At 30.9% G+C, this 17,830-nt stretch overlaps 1 protein-coding gene across 1 annotated transcript in view; it reads right to left on the bottom strand.

Annotated features, from left to right (window-relative positions):
- Positions 1–17,535, bottom strand: part of LOC127720330 (basement membrane-specific heparan sulfate proteoglycan core protein-like) — a 202,921-nt gene extending 185,386 nt beyond the window's left edge. Inside the window, exons 1-2 of the mRNA XM_052226900.1 lie at positions 16,962–17,535; positions 1,837–1,984 (exon numbers count right to left, since the gene is read on the bottom strand). Of these exons, the coding sequence (XP_052082860.1) occupies positions 1,837–1,984; positions 16,962–17,060 (247 nt within the window). The 5' untranslated portion in view covers positions 17,061–17,535. The remainder of the gene's footprint in view (positions 1–1,836; positions 1,985–16,961) is intronic.
- Between the last annotated feature and the right edge of the window lie 295 nt (positions 17,536–17,830).

The raw sequence follows: 17,830 nt of genomic DNA, 5'->3' as shown, positions 1-17,830 counted from the left end.
CAAGGGAAAAATATGTTGACATCCTTACATCTACGTCATGTAACCTCTGGTGAATAAGTTACAAGTCTCATTGGCAATCATACCCCATCCCTTTATTTCATATCGGGATCAGATTTAACCAAATTTGCACAAGGCTATAGCTATTTTTAATTTAAACTTAAAACGCCTTGACTTCTTCATTAAATACATCTATGTACAATTGAAAACTGTAATTGTATGCAAAAATTGACAACTATTTTTACATTTGCCAACAGCAAACAAACAAAAACTTAAAAAAAAACACCTCCGATTTTTGTTTACGGCTATAAATAAATCAACGACAAACAAGATGAATAAAAATCTGTGAACATTTTGACCCTGAACATGTAAACCTCACATATCATTTAACATCTTTTCCTAGGGTCATGTAAATATGTCAGACTCTGTCCCTCAGCTCAGTCATGTAAAAACGTCAGACTCTGTCCCTCAGCTCAGTCGTGTAAATAGGATAAGTTGTCTTTATTTGAAACTGAGATAGGCCACATTCAGTTATCTGATGAAAATATTTGTAGCCAAAAGTTGATATATTCTTTATATTTTGTAGTTCTTCCAGTGTAAACTAGACCAAATTTAGTCATATTGTTTTTCATCCATGACCAATGATCTTACTAAGAGCATTGAAGCAGACCATAGACCAAAAAGAGAAACTGTAAGGTCACAAAAAATTCATAAATTCATCTGTTGTTCTATTGGTAATTTTTCTGTCAAAAAATATTTTTTTAAATTTTTACTGTTCTTGAATCTTTTTTTTAAATTCAGGTTTTTTTTTATTGTTTTGTTTGGTTTTTTTAGGGGGGTTCTTTTTTTCGAGACAATACCAGATTTAAAATTGCGAGTTAAATCATATAAAGGAACAGATAAATTAAATTATGACAATCTTTATTGAGATATTTTATAAGTGGGGGAGTCTTATCAAACAATAACATATTAATTTGGTTTGACTAACAAATGTCTTCCAGACATATAATGCTCATGTAATATGTATGTAACATGGATTATAGATATATCATTGCTACTTATTATTAAAAGTAAAAACAGCAAATGTTTTTAAATAACTTTTACCAGGTGTGCCAGAGACCTAACGTACAGGAAGCCAAATAAGGACATAGGTTCAGAAGTTTGCAGTGTATATAAACTCTTTTACCCTACTAATCAATCGACACTTTTCAAAAAATTCTAAATGTAATTTTCCCAGTATAGGAATGCCACACCTGACCTTTTGTAATGATTCCATTATGTAAATTAAAAAAGGAAACATTTTTTGTCTATTTTGTCCTTAAAATGATGACAGCTACTGAATTATTTCATATTTTTCATGTCCGGGTATTTTATAGCCAACTATACGGTTTGGGTTTTTCTCATTATTGAAGGCCTTACAGTAGCTTCTATTTATTTTCTGCCCATCTGCAATGCCAAAACCATATCCTTGTACCTTTTTTATTGTAATTGTATTTGTTAACCTACAATACAGGAAAAAATAGGTTACGACAACAGTATTTGACCCAAAAAGATCAAATTGAACATGTTGAAAATATGTGGATTTATTTATTTTTGTGAATACTATTTATTCGTAGATTGAAGAAAATTTGTATTTCATGGTTTTGCCAAAGTCTGCATACTAAGTCATGCCTATAGAAAATTTGTACTTCATTGAGCATTTAAATTTATGATTTGCCTGTGTCAAGGAAATCCACGAAAAAATGGTATCTCACGAATAAAAATGAATCCACAGTTATGTCAAGCATAAATAATTTAAGATTTTCAAACGGACTAAACATCAAAGAAATTTGTTTTTACCTCTATAACTGACTTTTTCGTCAGTGTCACCACTGCCCTCTGGTGTTGATCCTGACTCATCGTTTAAAAAATCTTCATCATCTGTTACGGAACGTTTTTCTACTTTATGTAATGTTAATTCTTCATCTAAAAATTCAAAATCTTTTTCCTGAAAAACATAAAATTATGAGTTACTACTACTAAAATAACATTTGGATGAGTATACCTGAACCAAATCCCCCACAGCTAAAAAATAGCATCATTATATAACTCTCAAAAAGCTATTTTACATTTTGTACATGTAAGTGTTAAAAAGCCATAAGTCTGAGGATTTTGATTGCAGACAACACATGTACGTCTTTGGCAAACATCCTAATCTTTAAAATTTGAATAAAACAAGTAAAACTGTGAGCTACTGCTCACTGATGATACCCCTGCCGAAATATTTCGGTAAACAGGAAGTTGTTGAGTGATGAATCTGAAAACGCATCACACGGTGTAACTTACTTATATAAACCCTGAAACCAAATTTCAGAAATCCTTGTCAAGTAGTTCCTGAGAAAAATGTGACAAAAATTTTCAACTTGGCTATCATGTGTAAAATAATACAAGTGTGCGGTAAATAGGAAGTTGTTGAATGATGAATCTGAAAACGCATCACACGGTGTAACTTACTTATATTTACCCTGAAACCAAATTTCAGAAATCCTTGTCAAGTAGTTCCTGAGAAAAATGCAACGAAAATATTACATGTTAAACAAAATTTACATTTTCTATAAACATGATAAACTTGTTAGTAGACTTAAGTAAAATCAAATATCCAAAATATAATTTTTTTCCTCAATCCACGAAAATTGGTATATACGAACATAAATGAATTCATAGTATTGGAGAAAAAACATTTTTTCCTCAATCCACGAAAATTGGTATATACGAACATAAATGAATACTTAGTATTGGAGGAATTGAATTCGAAGAAAGACTCGAATAAAAAGGAGTACAGAATTTTAGTGTTATCTTAAAACTCTTTAAAGTTTGAGGCATATAAATGTTGAAAATATGCCACACAATCCACCAATGTTTTGACCTTTGCAAAAATAATATTGCATTATGATCTTTCCATTGCAGGATATAATTTTTTATGAACCTTCATAGTAAAAGTGCATGTGGCACAATTTTAGCCATAAAGGAGTTCCTGTGGGAAAATGCATTGTCTATGTTTACAGATGTGCAACCTTAAAGAGAGCAATCAGATAAATTATCATACTTCCAGCATTGATTGCAGTTCTAGATCCAGAGGAACATAAACTAGAGGCTCTATGTGCATATTCAATAAAGGACACTCTCCAACATTGTAGACATGAATAGAATTCATGACAAAAATCTCTGTCTTGTTGATCTTGTATTGCTGATCATTTAGTCTTTTTAGTTCCTCTCTATCTTCTTTAGTTTTTGCTCGAAACACAAAAGAGGGTAAAAAAAATCCTCATTTAAGGGAAATCACTCCTATAAAGAGTGACAGTCTACTAACTACGACTATCTGCAAAATTTGACTTGTCAGTAGATCTTGCCTTGCTAATCATTTTCGTGATTTAAAGTGTCTATTTATATAATTATCTATTATGATATTTATCATTTAAGCCAGACGCAAAAAAAATGGCAAAAATCGTTATTAAGGGCAACAACTCCAATAATGGGCCAGGTGAGCTAAAAACAGGTACATGTACTTATAAGGTACTTTTGATTTTTTTTCAACACTTTTCTGATTTTCATGGTGAATTGTTTCATACAGGATAAGTTAAGATCTGGTGTTCCTATAATGGTTTACTTTTATAAATTTTGACTTGGATGGAGAGTTGTCTCATTGGCACTCATACCACATCTTCTTATATCTATTGTATGAATGTTGTCAAATGAGGTGTCAACATATATTTGTTCTGCCTAACATAAGTTCCCCTGGAAACTTTTTTATAAACAATCCCATTATAATATTAATGTTCCTGTTGGAACAAATGTTCTATACCATTTATTCCCTCACACAAAGGAACAAATTCTGTTATATTTGTTAAGGTGGAAAAATATCACAGCATATTTTTTCCATCTGAAACTTATATTATAAAGAAACTTCTATTTCATGAATGTGTACGTACATGTATCCCACATCTCCGTTAACTCTATACATAACAAAATTTCCCAGTAGGATGTTAAAGTGACACCTCCGATTACTGACCTTATAAGTGACCTTTTCGCAATCAAATTTCATTGACATCTATGAAATTAAAATCTGAATGGAATTTAAAACTTCTGCTTTTGTCAGTAAACTTAATACTTACATGTCAATGACATAAAATATACTCGGTTTCAATGTTGTTAATATATATCTACATGGTTGACCTTGAGACGAAATCAAATACTACAAGCATGTTGCATGTTGTACATTTACATGATTAAACCTAATATATATATTTAACATGTACATCAAATGTAGCATTATCTATAAATTACTCAGTATAATAAATTAAAATGCAATTGTAGTAGGATTTTTTAACCCCTTAAAATAATCACATTTGCACTTAATACATGCAGGTCCATAAAAAAAACTATACTTGTAATTTATTGACACACAAACTTTTGTAGGCAAAAAATAGCAGAAATTGAAAATATTGAGGAACTAAAAATTTAACATATATATTCAGTAACATTGTATTGAGAGCTATTAGGAAGTAATTTCAAAATATTCCAATGTTCAAAAAAATGGTGAATCCCTAAAAAAATTTAAAAAGAATAATTGTTTTAAATAATCATAGGTATATATATATTTTAAGAACATCAGTTGTTCGACCTGTTAGTCAAATGCATTTTGTTAAAATATGTTTTTCACTTTTTGATCTTTTGGAAAATATTGTTTGTGCTGTATTTAGACCCCTCTACCAAGAAATTAGTTTTACATGCACACGTATAAAAATTGCGGTTTTTATCCAACGCAATCATAGGTTTGAACGTTGTTTTCAATTTAGACTTGTATATTTATATATATATGTATTAGATCAAACATTTTTTAAAAGATGCCCCAATAATCTTCAGCCTCTAAAAACTAACAAATCATAGGTCTACATATAACATGTATAACATACATAATCTTTGTGATTTTCAACCATAAATTCTAAAATATAATTTTGGCAATAAACCCATCATCATCAGATTAAGTCTAGACAGTCACCTGTGGATTACAAATCTTTTTCACTTTTATCTTCCTCATAAATCATTCTGTTATTAAATCTTGATTAATCTTAATCCTATACACAGGTGACAATTATCTGCACCTCAAATCTTTTCAGGGGTACAGAAAAGTATGGATTATCAGGTTTTCACGAAAGATAATAATAGATTTTGTATGATCTTGAATACAGAGGGAATTCCTTCCTTTAAACACATCAAAGGGAAATACCCCTTACATCAGATGCCTTGGTTTTAAAAATATCAAAGGGCAATAGTCCAGAACATTGTCACAAAACTTTCGAGTATGATTATCATACTTAAGACTCAGAAATCAAACAATCAAAATACTAAATGTGGTGTTTTGAGCAAAGTTTAATTACCGAGGGCCCTGAGATGATGCCTCGGCTTTAAACACATCAAAGGGCAAAACTCTTTATATAAGATTCCTCTGCTTTTAAAAAACCAAAGGACAATAGCCCTAAGCTGAAATACCTCATCTTCAAACACATCAAAAGGTAACAGCCCTGAGATGAGAAGCCTTGGCTTTTAACACATCAAATGGCAATAGCCATGAAATGAAAGATGAGATGCCTCATCTTTAAGAACATCAAACAGCAATGGCCCTGAGATGAGAAGCCTTGGCTTTAAACACATCAAAGGGCAATAGCCCTGAAATGAGATATGAGATGCCTCATCTTTAAACACATCAAACGGCAAAAGCCCTGAAATGAGATGAGATGCCTCATCTTAAAACACATCAAAATGTAACAGCCCTAAGATGAGATGCCTTGTCTATTAACACTTCAAACGGCAATAGTCCTGAAATGATAGATGAGATGCCTCATCTTTAAAAACATCAAACGGAAATGGCCCTTTGATGAGAAGCCTTGGCTTTAAACACATCAAACGTCAATAGCCCTGAAATGAGATGCCTCATCTTTAAACACATCAAAGGGTAATGGCCGGAGATGAGATGCCTTGACTTTAAACACATCAAAGGGCAATATTTTGTCCTGAAATGAGAGATGAGATGCCTTGGCTTTAAACACATCAAACGTCAATAGCCCTGAAATGAGAAATGAGATGCCTCATCTTTGAACACATCAAAGGGTAATGGCCGGAGATGAGATGCCTTGACTTTTAACACATCAAACGGCAATAGCCCCGAGACAAGATGCCTTTGCTGAGAAAAAGTGTAGCACAGAAACTTTCTGGAATTTGAAAGACCATATATAATCTGTTTATCGCTATTTTCCAAAGCAACATCAATGATGTTAGGCTAATGAATCTGTTTATCGCTATTTTCCTAGGCAACATCAATGATGTTAGGCTAATGAATCTGTTTATCGCTATTTTCCTAGGCAACATCAATGATGTTAGGCTAATTAATCTGTTTATCGCTATTTTCCGAGGCAACATCAATGATGTTAGGCTAATTAATCTGTTTATCGCTATTTTCCTAGGCAACATCAATGATGTTAGATTAATTAATCTGTTTATCACTATTTTCCTAGGCAACATCAATGATGTTAGGCTAATTAATCTGTTTATCGCTATTTTCCTAGGCAACATCAATGATGTTAGGCTAATTAATCTGTTTATCGCTATTTTCCAAGGCAACATCAATGATGTTAGGCTAATTAATCTGTTTATCGCTATTTTCCTAGGCAACATCAATGATGTTAAGCTAATTAATCTGTTTATCGCTATTTTCCTAGGCAACATCAATGATGTTAGGCTAATGATGTCATTGCATTCTCACTCTACTTCCAGGAGAAGACTTAAGTTCAGTCCAGGAAAATGATCACACAGAAATATCAAAGGAAAATTTAAGAAAATAGCAATAAGACTCAATATGAAGCTTTTTTTAGCAGTGGAAACTGAGTGAGCAAGCTCAAAATGCTGTCATAAGATTTTTGAAATATATCTACATTTTAAATAGAAAATTTATGTAAGTCAACTTTCAGTTATCATATTTGTTTGGTTTTCATAATCTTTTTACCTCTTTTCTTCTTTTTTTCTTTCTTACAATATTTTAACTTACAATGATCAATTGACAACAGTGAGGTATTAAATTATATGGCTTTTTGATAAATAAAAAAAAAACAATTCATGAGTCATTTAAACCGAAACTCAATTCATCTGTCAAACTGTCCTTTTCTCTGCTAAATGGAAATTTTTAATTCATTTTAAAACTGAAAAGATATATATTTTATGCCAACATTACCCGACTTTTAATGTAATTGTATAGCCCTCTTATTTGGGTCAGTCTACAGTAAATCATTACTGGTATCACATACATCTATAACATGTATCAAGACACAATCCCTTTATATGTTGCATTGGTAACAAATCATTTCACTGACTCCATCCATTAACAACAAGTTTAAAAATACCATTGCAAGTTTAAATCAGTAAGTTTAATGGTTTGTTATTATTATTATTATTATTATTGTCTGTTATTATCATTTGACCAATTTTTCAATCAACAAAAATCTCACATGGATTATCTGTTCATCTAGGTGGTTCCAGTAGGGCACCTCTTGAGGTCAAAAAGTCACATTTGAAAATTACCTCGATCAGGTCACCAGGTCACTTTTAAGCAAATTTAACAGGTTTATGTTTAACAATTAACCTGTTTGAAGGTTCACAGGTCCGTTCAATTGTAGACCTCAGGTCACAAAGTCCCCCCCCCCCCCCCCCCAAAAGGTGGCAGGTCTGATTTGACCATGTTTGAGCCACATCTACCATGTCTAGCATTCAATCCAGAAAATAAGTTTCCAAAAGTTTAGTATCATTGATAATCAGTGGATTTTCAATGATATTTTTAAATGCAGTGTATTTACTTGTAAATGACTGTAAGTAATTCAAGTGTTTTACTTAAGTTACAACCAATACATGTAGTCATTTTAGCCATCAATTTGTAAAGTGAGTAAATATTCGTGATCAAAATGACTATACACAAGTAACTTTGGAGCAATGTGCATTTTATTTGAAGGAAGTAGGATATAAGAAGATGTGGTATGAGTGCCAATGAGACAACTCTCCATCCAAGTCACAATGTGTAAAAAGTAAACAATTATAGGTCAAAGTACGGCCTCAACACGGAGCCTTGGCTCACATCAAACAGCAAGCTATAAAGGGCCCCCAAAATGACTAGTGCAAAACCATTCAAACAGGAAAACCAACAGTCTAATCTATATAAAAAACGAGAAACGAGAAACACTTATATTTTTATGAACCACATCAACAAACGACAACCACTGAACATCAGGTTCCTGACTTAGGACAGGTGCAAACAAATGCAGCGGGTTTAAACGTTTTAATAGGTGCCAACCTTCACTCTACCTGAAACAACAGTGTAACATCACAACATAGAAAGACACACTATAAAATATCAATTGAAATGGCTTAGCTCAATCAAAAGACATATTAACAAAAACCTTTGAACCTACACTGAACAAATAAATGTGATCTATGACACAATGTAAATACAAAATTAATAAAACAAGGGGGTTAGATGTAAAACAATATCAGAAAGACAACCATAACCTGGGACAAAATGCCGCCAAATAAAAATAACGTTCACAGGTAAATAAAAATAATTTTGTTCAAAGGTATACATGGAGTATGGAAATAATTCTTCAATTTTTTATTCAAAACCTGCATAAATCTAACAATCCATTCCCAACTTTCATACAAATATGAGTAAAAAATGTAAAACGGAATATATACAATATATATGTGGTTAAACGTTATGAGATAGCAACCCAATAAGCACATAAAAACAGCCACTAGAACTAAAGGTCAACATACATGTACCATATACCGTCTTCAACAAAAATATGTATTAGATACCTTCATTAGGGTGTTAGCCCAATTATCTGTATCAAGATATTATGGTCCAATGCAAAATGATAGATTTCATTAATATAGGAGGGGGGTCTTTCAGTAATTTGACCTTATAATTATGTAAAGGAAAAACACGATAAATGCAGTTTTACATTGTATATATTCCAATTATTGTACTTTATAAAAAAAATCAAGATAGAGATATTATATAATATAACTTTAACTTGCGTACACTTTAACTTTCACAATGTTGTATTGGCCACTCAAGCTGTGTCACTTTAACAACCACCCTCTGGGTGTTAAGCAAACAATCCATCAATCCATTCTGAGTTATCTTCCCTTATCTTTCACATTTCAACTATCATACATGTACGCTTACGATTTAAAAAAATAACCATTTCTGGAGAAATTATTAAATCTTTATGTAGCATTTTAGTGATTTTGTTTCAACAGAAAATTGTTTAACTTTTAAAACCTTTAAACTATGCTGTAATTCAAAATTAAATTATAAGTAATTAAAATACAGTTTTTTTTCAAAAATGTAAACCAGGACAAAAACTGGTTGGTAAACTTGCATTGGTTATAAGTTTGTGTGTTGTAAATGCAAGTGCATAACACTGTTGCATAAATGAGGGTTGGAATTGCCTTTCTTGTCCAGCATAAAACTCCCTTTTTCACTAACAATTATGTCAAATGAGCCTAAAAATTTTATTGCCATTCTTCAAATCACATTTTATAGCTGCAGTTAACGTTTGGGTCAAATAACTATAATATTAATAATATAATGCTATTTTAAGCAATCTTTTATCATAAATCATCATATGGGGTACCCCATTTCTACCCTCATAAATGTACTTTCTTATCTCAAAAGTTACTGCATACTTGCATGCATCTGTACACCAAGTGCATTCACCTTGAGCAAAAAGTAAAGAGTTGCATTTTTTCAAACAAGGTTAAAAAGAATGCAAATCTCCCAGAGACTCATTTCTCTAACTGCTTTGATGCAGATGTGGTTAGAAATCACACACTACAGTTATATCTTTTATAAAATGTGGTTTTCCTTAGGATATTAAAATATTATTTTCATTTTTCCTATTCAGTTCAACAGGTAAACTTTTCGAAAAAGACATCTCCTGGATAATCTCTTTTGTTTATCAATAGTTATTTTTTAACAGATCTTTTCTTTGTCCTTTTGTGTATTGTGGTTTAACGGATATGATCAATTGAGTAATCCAAAGTGTGTTAAAACTTTCTGCCAAAATTTATTCACATAAAACTGACTGTTCACTTTTTCCTAATAGGTTCAACAGGTAAACTATCAAAAAACAAGGTATCTCCCGGATAATCTCTTTTGTTTGACAATAGCTATTTTTTACAGATTTTTTTCTTAACTTTTTTAATTTCCAGCCAAAAATGTTTTTATTACCATAAAACTGATTTTTCACTTTTTCCTGTTCAGTTCAACAGGTAAACTATTGAAAAAGATTTCTTCAGGATAATCTCTTTGTTTGACAATAGTTATTTTTTAACAGATTTTTTTCTTTACCTTTTGGTCTATTTTTGTTTAGAGGCTATACATTGTGGTTTAGAGGATATGATTAATTGAGTAATTTTACACCATGATTTGTTTTTACACCTGATACTGAAGGTGAACAGATCCATCCTTTTATCTACCTTATCAGATTTACCTGTACCCTACAGGTGAGAAAACTAGAGAGATCAAACAAACGGAGACATTTGAATCACCCTATATTATATACCACAAACTGTGACAGTTTAACAACTAGGTTTACACAGCTTTGTGAAATTATTTTTAATTTATTTATTTTTTATATCTATTATCTCAAGTCAGCATGGTCAGTGACCTTTTCATTTGATGTTTAGTTCATTTTCAGATGTGTTCAATACAAAATTCTAGTAAATATAAAGTTTGCCAGAGAATTACCATATTTCTGGTAGTATACTGAGGAAAATAGGTGAAATTTTCTTACTTATGATACATGTACATGTACAGACTTCAAAATGTGATGGCAACTTGCTTTGAGTCGAATAATAAACATATGTACATCAAAAAATGTCAAATGACTTGTTCAAAACAACATTTTTACAACTATGATAGGAAAAGTCAATCTACATGTAATTAAAATTAAATCCTTTAATTGCTCCAGTTCTGATATGTCGCGCATCCTTGATGCCCACCATATCAGAACGGGAGCAATTAGAGGATCTAATTTTAATTAGATTGGGAAAAATTATAAAATTAAGACGCAATCTTGTTTTTAAAATTTCTAATGTCTTAACTAATATGAATTGAAATCGTGACTAGATCCTTCAACTGGTGATCTGGCCTCTCAAAGACGTTTCAACAATTTCAGATATATATGTGCAAATTTCTTAAGGATTTCTTTTAAACTTAGTCTTAACAAAGTAGGATTATGATTTTAAACATTTCCTTTAATCTAATGTTACCAAACAGAAAAGGAAAAAGCAACTTGAAACTGCACAATAAAATCTTAAAATGTTACTGAAGTTCATAATTTTTCAAAGTCGGAAATAAATTATGCATAATATGATATCTGTAATTGTAAGAGGTATATATCCTGAAGTTAATAAGTTGCAGGAAATAGTAATTTAAGACCAAGGGCCTTAACCTCTCATATATTCAAAAGTATACATTCTTTTTCAAGTACATGTACAAGTATCATATGCATACATGAACTTTCAAGAAAAATACAAAGACCATGTTGCATGTTGATTCACAGTTGAGTACCATCCATTATGCCCTACCATATCTGTAGCCAAGAGGGGTTTGAGGGTTCATATGACACCCCGCCCCCTTTCCCTCCCTAAAAACAAAACATACTTATAATCAAGTAAAGACTACATTTGTGAAGATTCCTATTGAAGTTTGACTATTAAAATCAAAACTCCATTACCCCAAATAACCTTCCTCAGATATATATCCTGGTTATATAGACCAGGGCCTGAAAGCGACTGTGAGTAAAATGGAACCTTTAATATCATGTTGCTAACAGGGATTGGGTTATGATTCTCCAGAAGTAACAAAAATTGAAACAGAAGTCAAAACTTGATTGACTTTGTGCTAAAAAGGAGTAGTTTCGATAAGGTCCTAAAATGGCCCCTACACATGTATTTCTGGTTAGAATTTGAAATTAGGATTAATTGACCAATACAAAAATGAATCATAGGTAATACAATGACAATATCGTAAATATAATTTTTTTTTTTAAATTACTTGCACTCTGTTCATGACGTCACAAATATCACTCAGTTTGATTTTCGACAAAAATTCATTGAAAATGGATAAATTTCCATTGATTTCTTTGATAGGAAACATCATGAACATAGAGCGCAGACGTCGACAAAAAATATCTTTTAGCAAAATCTTTGGTACAGCATTTTACATATCTGACAAAAATATTTAATTTGTCAACGCCTGCGCTCTATGTTTTCTAGGCATTAATTTGGTTAAAATCAGTACAATTTTGTCAAATTTTGCAAAAATCACTGTTTTTGACCTATTTGGGATGTAAAAATCAACGCTTCAGAATATAACTTTGACAAAAATAGTTCTATTTAACATCCTCACATGTCTTTTCATCAACTTAAAACATTTTTTATCCTGAAACATTGAACTTAATAATCGGGGCCCTTACCAAACCTACTCCTTTGTCACTTCAAGAGATTTTTTCAAAATTCTTGTACCTCATTAATCAGATATATGTATTTGGACTAGTAAAAATTTATGTTTAACTGGACCAACAAGAGTTTTACTGGTTTTGATGGTCAGTCCAAAGTCTTTTGCAGACTCTAGCTGAGCTAAACAAATTTGTACACAAATAAACAAAATGCGGCATAATGGACCATACATGTACATGCATAGAGACTTGGAATCAATATACAGCTGCTTATTAAATGTATAGTCAGTCTATGGCAAAATAAGCAAGGTCAAGAACTACATGTACAAATTATCTGTAATTGGTACTAAAATACATCTAAAAGACTTCTTAAGTTGAAAAAAAAAGAGTAGAAAAAACACAAATTTATTTTTGAAAATATCTTGTACAGATGCATGTAGACTACAAGAATGTACATGATATATTGAAACATTTTGGACTTTTATCAACTTGCTACAAAATGTAAATACATAAATTAAAAATTAAGACTTTCAACAGAGTATTTTTTTTTTTGTAGATGTAGTAAAACTAATGATGCAGTCAGCCTATAACAGTTCAAATTCTATAGTGACTGGTACAATGTACTAACCTTAACTAATATGTACATTAAAGTCAATTTCAATAAAGTATTTAAAAAGCTTTACTCGGAATCAGCAAAATTGATCAGTATATTAGTTTTCTTATCATATAGCAATGAAATTAAGTAGAAAAATCTCCAGAGATAAAATCACAGCTTAAAGCAATAGAATAATGGACCATATATATACTTGATAAGGTAAATATTTGGATCAAAAGTTAACTATTTTTTTTTAAATGGCACACTACCTATGTATGCCTTTATTAATTGTACTAAAAACCCAGACAGTTTTCGGTGCTTTACAGAAACTCAAAAGTTAAAAGGGTACTATTAACCTACATTTCACTTTTAACATGAACACCTGAGGATATTTACTAGATAAAATGAAATTTGAGCAATTATCCATTTTATGGCAATATAATTGTGATTACAGGGCAAAACAATTTTTAGTATTTAAGTAGTTCAGCGATAACCTACTATTATCTACACACAAAATTACTAAGAATACAATTCCTTTAAATTTCAGGCTGATTTGAGAATATTAAAATGCATTAAATCAGCAAATTTAGTCCAATAACCAGAAAGAATTTGTACATAAAACTGATATTGCACACTGTCTAAAGTGAAAAAAAAATGCTTGATATAATTATTCAAAATTACATTTTACTTATTTTAGAAAGTATGGGTTTGAAATATGACATAGGCTAAATTAAGGCCTTCCTTCAGCTTTCTCCCTTGTATAAAAATAAGGAGATGTGGTATGAGACAACTACCCACCAAAGTTCAAATGAAGTGGATGTAAGCAATTATAGTACATTTTGTACATGTACTCCTCTCATAGTCATATCCAGGTATATGTTTTAAATAATATATACATGTTTATGTGGGATATTCAGCAACCAAAAATCTATCAATTAAAATTCCATGTACATGTATTATAAATTTAGGTCATTTTCAATAATCACCACAAAAATGAATTGTATTATTAGTACATGTACATGTATGAGGTATATTATAACTATTTTCTACCATGAAATGTCAATTGCAATAACTGCCAACTTCCTCTGAAACATCTTTGATTACTTTGTTTAAGTTACCGCAGCTAACGAATACAAATAATTTTCTACTTAGTCATAAGTATCTGTTAATGAGTTGCTTCCCCCTGATTTTATAAATCTTACATGTACATGTATGTTAGCAGAATTAACTTTAGTTTCATATGGCATTACATTTGTACATACATATAATGCCTGAATATTTCCCTCCCGGACACTATATATTGATATCTACATATTTTAGTACACGTACATGTGTACAATGTTCAGTTGTACATCACATATACTTTGCAATGCTAAATTCTTACTGCATTTTTTTTGTATATATATACAATGTATACATAAAATTCAGTTTTATGAAATTGTTATGAATATTGATTTGTACACAAATGTACATAAGAGCAAAGAAAATCCACATGAACTACATGTACGGTGGTATCTGATCGTCTTCCAACCTCTGACTTTCTTTAGCTATATATATATACACATGTATATAGTTAGTCACATATTGTTTGCCCTATAACCACAATCAGTGGCAAATTCAGAGGTCATCAAGGGTATGGGACGTAGACGTCAAGCCTTTTATCGGAAAAAAATAATATTTTTTTGCTTAAAATCGTCCAAATAAAAATGCCTCTTATAGCCCCCCTCCATACCCCAAACAGCAACAACCAGAATTAAAAAAACAGAAGTGAAACTTAAACTTATATTCTCAGACATAATCTCATTGTCAGATGAAAAGTTTACATAATGTAACTTTTAACAAAATTTTATGTACATCTAAAATGTACATGTGTACAGTGTACAAAAATGTTGTACAATGTGAACATGCATATAGATATGTAAAATACACAGGTCAGTTAATATCATAGCCTGGATACATGAAGACAAATCTGTTTCACCGGTAGTTGCCTGTAGGAATGTCCTGTTTGTCAGATACTCTCATTGTAAAATCATTTCATATATAGTTGTTGGCGTAATCCAGATGAATAGATCAACCTGAGCATAAAGATCTGTAAAATGACCTCCTAATTTTCATCTGATATATTTAACTTCTGACTTCAATAAATTTCTATCAGTAAATCTGTGAATAATTTAATATTTCTGTCATAAATGCTTAGGTAGAATATTTCTTACATAACATTCAAATCTTCTATCCATGTTTGATTCTCATTTTGAATATTTTTTAGGAGAAAATAATTTTGCATATAAATCGTCTTTTCAGTTAATCCAATATTTACATAATATTACACTGTAGGAAGAAATTTTGTCTACTTTTTAAACATTTTACTGCAAAAAAAATTTAAGAAATAGCATTTATATTCCAATATTGTAGACTAAATAATACATGTATGTGCAAATGTCCCGAAATATGCCTGACAAGTCTTGATATAAATAGTCAGACCAAAATGTCAAACAAATTTATGATGTTCCTTTTCTTTTTGCATGTTTTTTGATGTGCACATACTAATTTTGTGTCATGGATGGATACCCATATCCTTAGATTTTCTATATTATTCAATTTTTCTTTTTCTATGTGACTTAAGATCTGCCATGCAACTTAATATTTTGGTCAAGCAAAATTTTTGATTTGTCTTACCAGAAGCAGACATACATATACATGCATGTATAATACGCACATACATGTAATGCATTATATCATGTATATGTCTATTGCACAAATTTCAAGTCTTTTGAGATGACAACATTTGAGTCAATTTGTTGTGATAAACTTGACTATAAAAATTTTGAAAAGGTTTGTCATAACATTGGAAATTGAAAAAAATAAAAAGTTGAAAAAATTCCAATTTGTTTGGCAAGATCTCAAAGCATATCTTTTTTATGGCCTAACTCTAATTTGTCTACCTTTTTACATGCAAAGAAAGCTTTGCTGCTGTTTTAACATATCATCCATTTGTAAAAGAAAACTAATTTATCACAGGTGGTTTGTGAAAGATTTTATCAATAAAAATATTTGTTCAAAGCATCATAATATCTTGATAAGCCTGATAAATCACCCCAGCAGGAAACCAGTCTTTCACAAAACAGAGCTAAAGACAGTTATCATTAATTAACATCTGGGAGGCACCAGATCATCAGTTGCATAACAAATAATTTATCATAAAAAATCTTTGGATCTGGTGCTCATCAAAGAATTTTTAGAAATATTCAACAAACAAAATTCTTCATTTATATAAGTACACATTTTCTTAAGCAAAATGTGCATCAAATTACTTCTTATGCAACATTTTCATCTTTTTTTATTTTCAAGCAAGGATTTGTTTAGTCTAACTATACAAATCCTTGTTTGAAGTAAATGCATACAGTATTTTTTGTTTGTTTTTGTCTTTTGTAATTATACAAAAATACAAATACATACATGTACACTGACAAACTATTTTATCCATACATAAGTTGCATATTTTTTATGTCTGTAATATGTAAATATCAGTATACACATGCACGTGTATTATGTTCTTAGACTGACATTTTTACAAAATAACATCGCTTAAATGACGTTTTCACTTTAAACACATGCAAGTCGTTTTCCCAAATGGAAACGGACTATAGATAATTTTAAACACATACATGTACCATACAAATGTAAACGTGTTGTATATATATTGCGTTTTCTTTTAAACATGCACCGATTATATAATATTCTGATAAGACAATTAAAATTATGTTAACTACAGACTAATGCAGACAAGAAAACTCCTTTATCAGCACTTTTTTTTAACTTACCGATTCTGAAGTTGATAATAAAATTCCATTTAATAAAATTAAACTAAGCAATAAAGTTCTACAGTTCCTTAGGAATAATATTTTATGAGACGAATACATGGTCTTATTTTCACTTTCCCTTGGGGCAGCAATACCCCCTTTTCTTTACTCTTCAACCGTTACTAATCCAGATGTAAAAAGACAAATCACACACTATTAAAAATGCCTATTCAAACGCATTATCTAATGTCCAAGGCCCGAGTTTGTTCCCAGCCGTCTAACAATAAATGCAAAACTGCTGAAATATTATCAAACAAACTCCTCCAAAATTCCTCCGGCAATTTCTTCTCTATTCACTTGAATGAACTGAAGATAGACGATGTTATTCGGCTGTTATAACACCCACGTATTACTCACGCAATAAACATCACAATTGGTACAAAAAGCCTTTGATTAGCTACTTAAATCTGTGCAACACTATTATAATTATTTTCCTTCAACTAAGTATCAAAAATGTGTGATCGTGACACCACCGGACATTTGAAATACACTTTCTTAATACCTATACCAGGTCAATTTATATAAGTTTAGTCGATAGAACAGCCTGGATTCCCCCCTCTTCATTCAAAATAAAATATGTCAATGAAACTTTTTATTGGCATAGATAACCGTTATCTGAAAAATCTGGTATTAATTATACTTCAACCAGATTAATTATATAATCGTTCTGATAAGGGTATTTACTCTTGAGATCTTCTTTATTTGGATAATTATCTTCGCGACCCAAGGTACTTCATATCCCAGGTGCGAAAAAGAAAAATGTGAACTTTAAATATGTGTGTGATATTTTGATTGGCGTTATCAAGTGTGTTTGTGGTTGCCCTGTGGAA

Source organism: Mytilus californianus, unplaced genomic scaffold (genome assembly GCF_021869535.1).
Source record: "Mytilus californianus isolate M0D057914Y unplaced genomic scaffold, xbMytCali1.0.p SCAF_11, whole genome shotgun sequence".
NCBI classification, from domain to species: domain Eukaryota; kingdom Metazoa; phylum Mollusca; class Bivalvia; order Mytilida; family Mytilidae; genus Mytilus; species Mytilus californianus.
The sequence above is the reverse complement of the archived record's forward strand: the minus strand, read 5'-3'. Positions and strand labels throughout refer to the sequence as shown.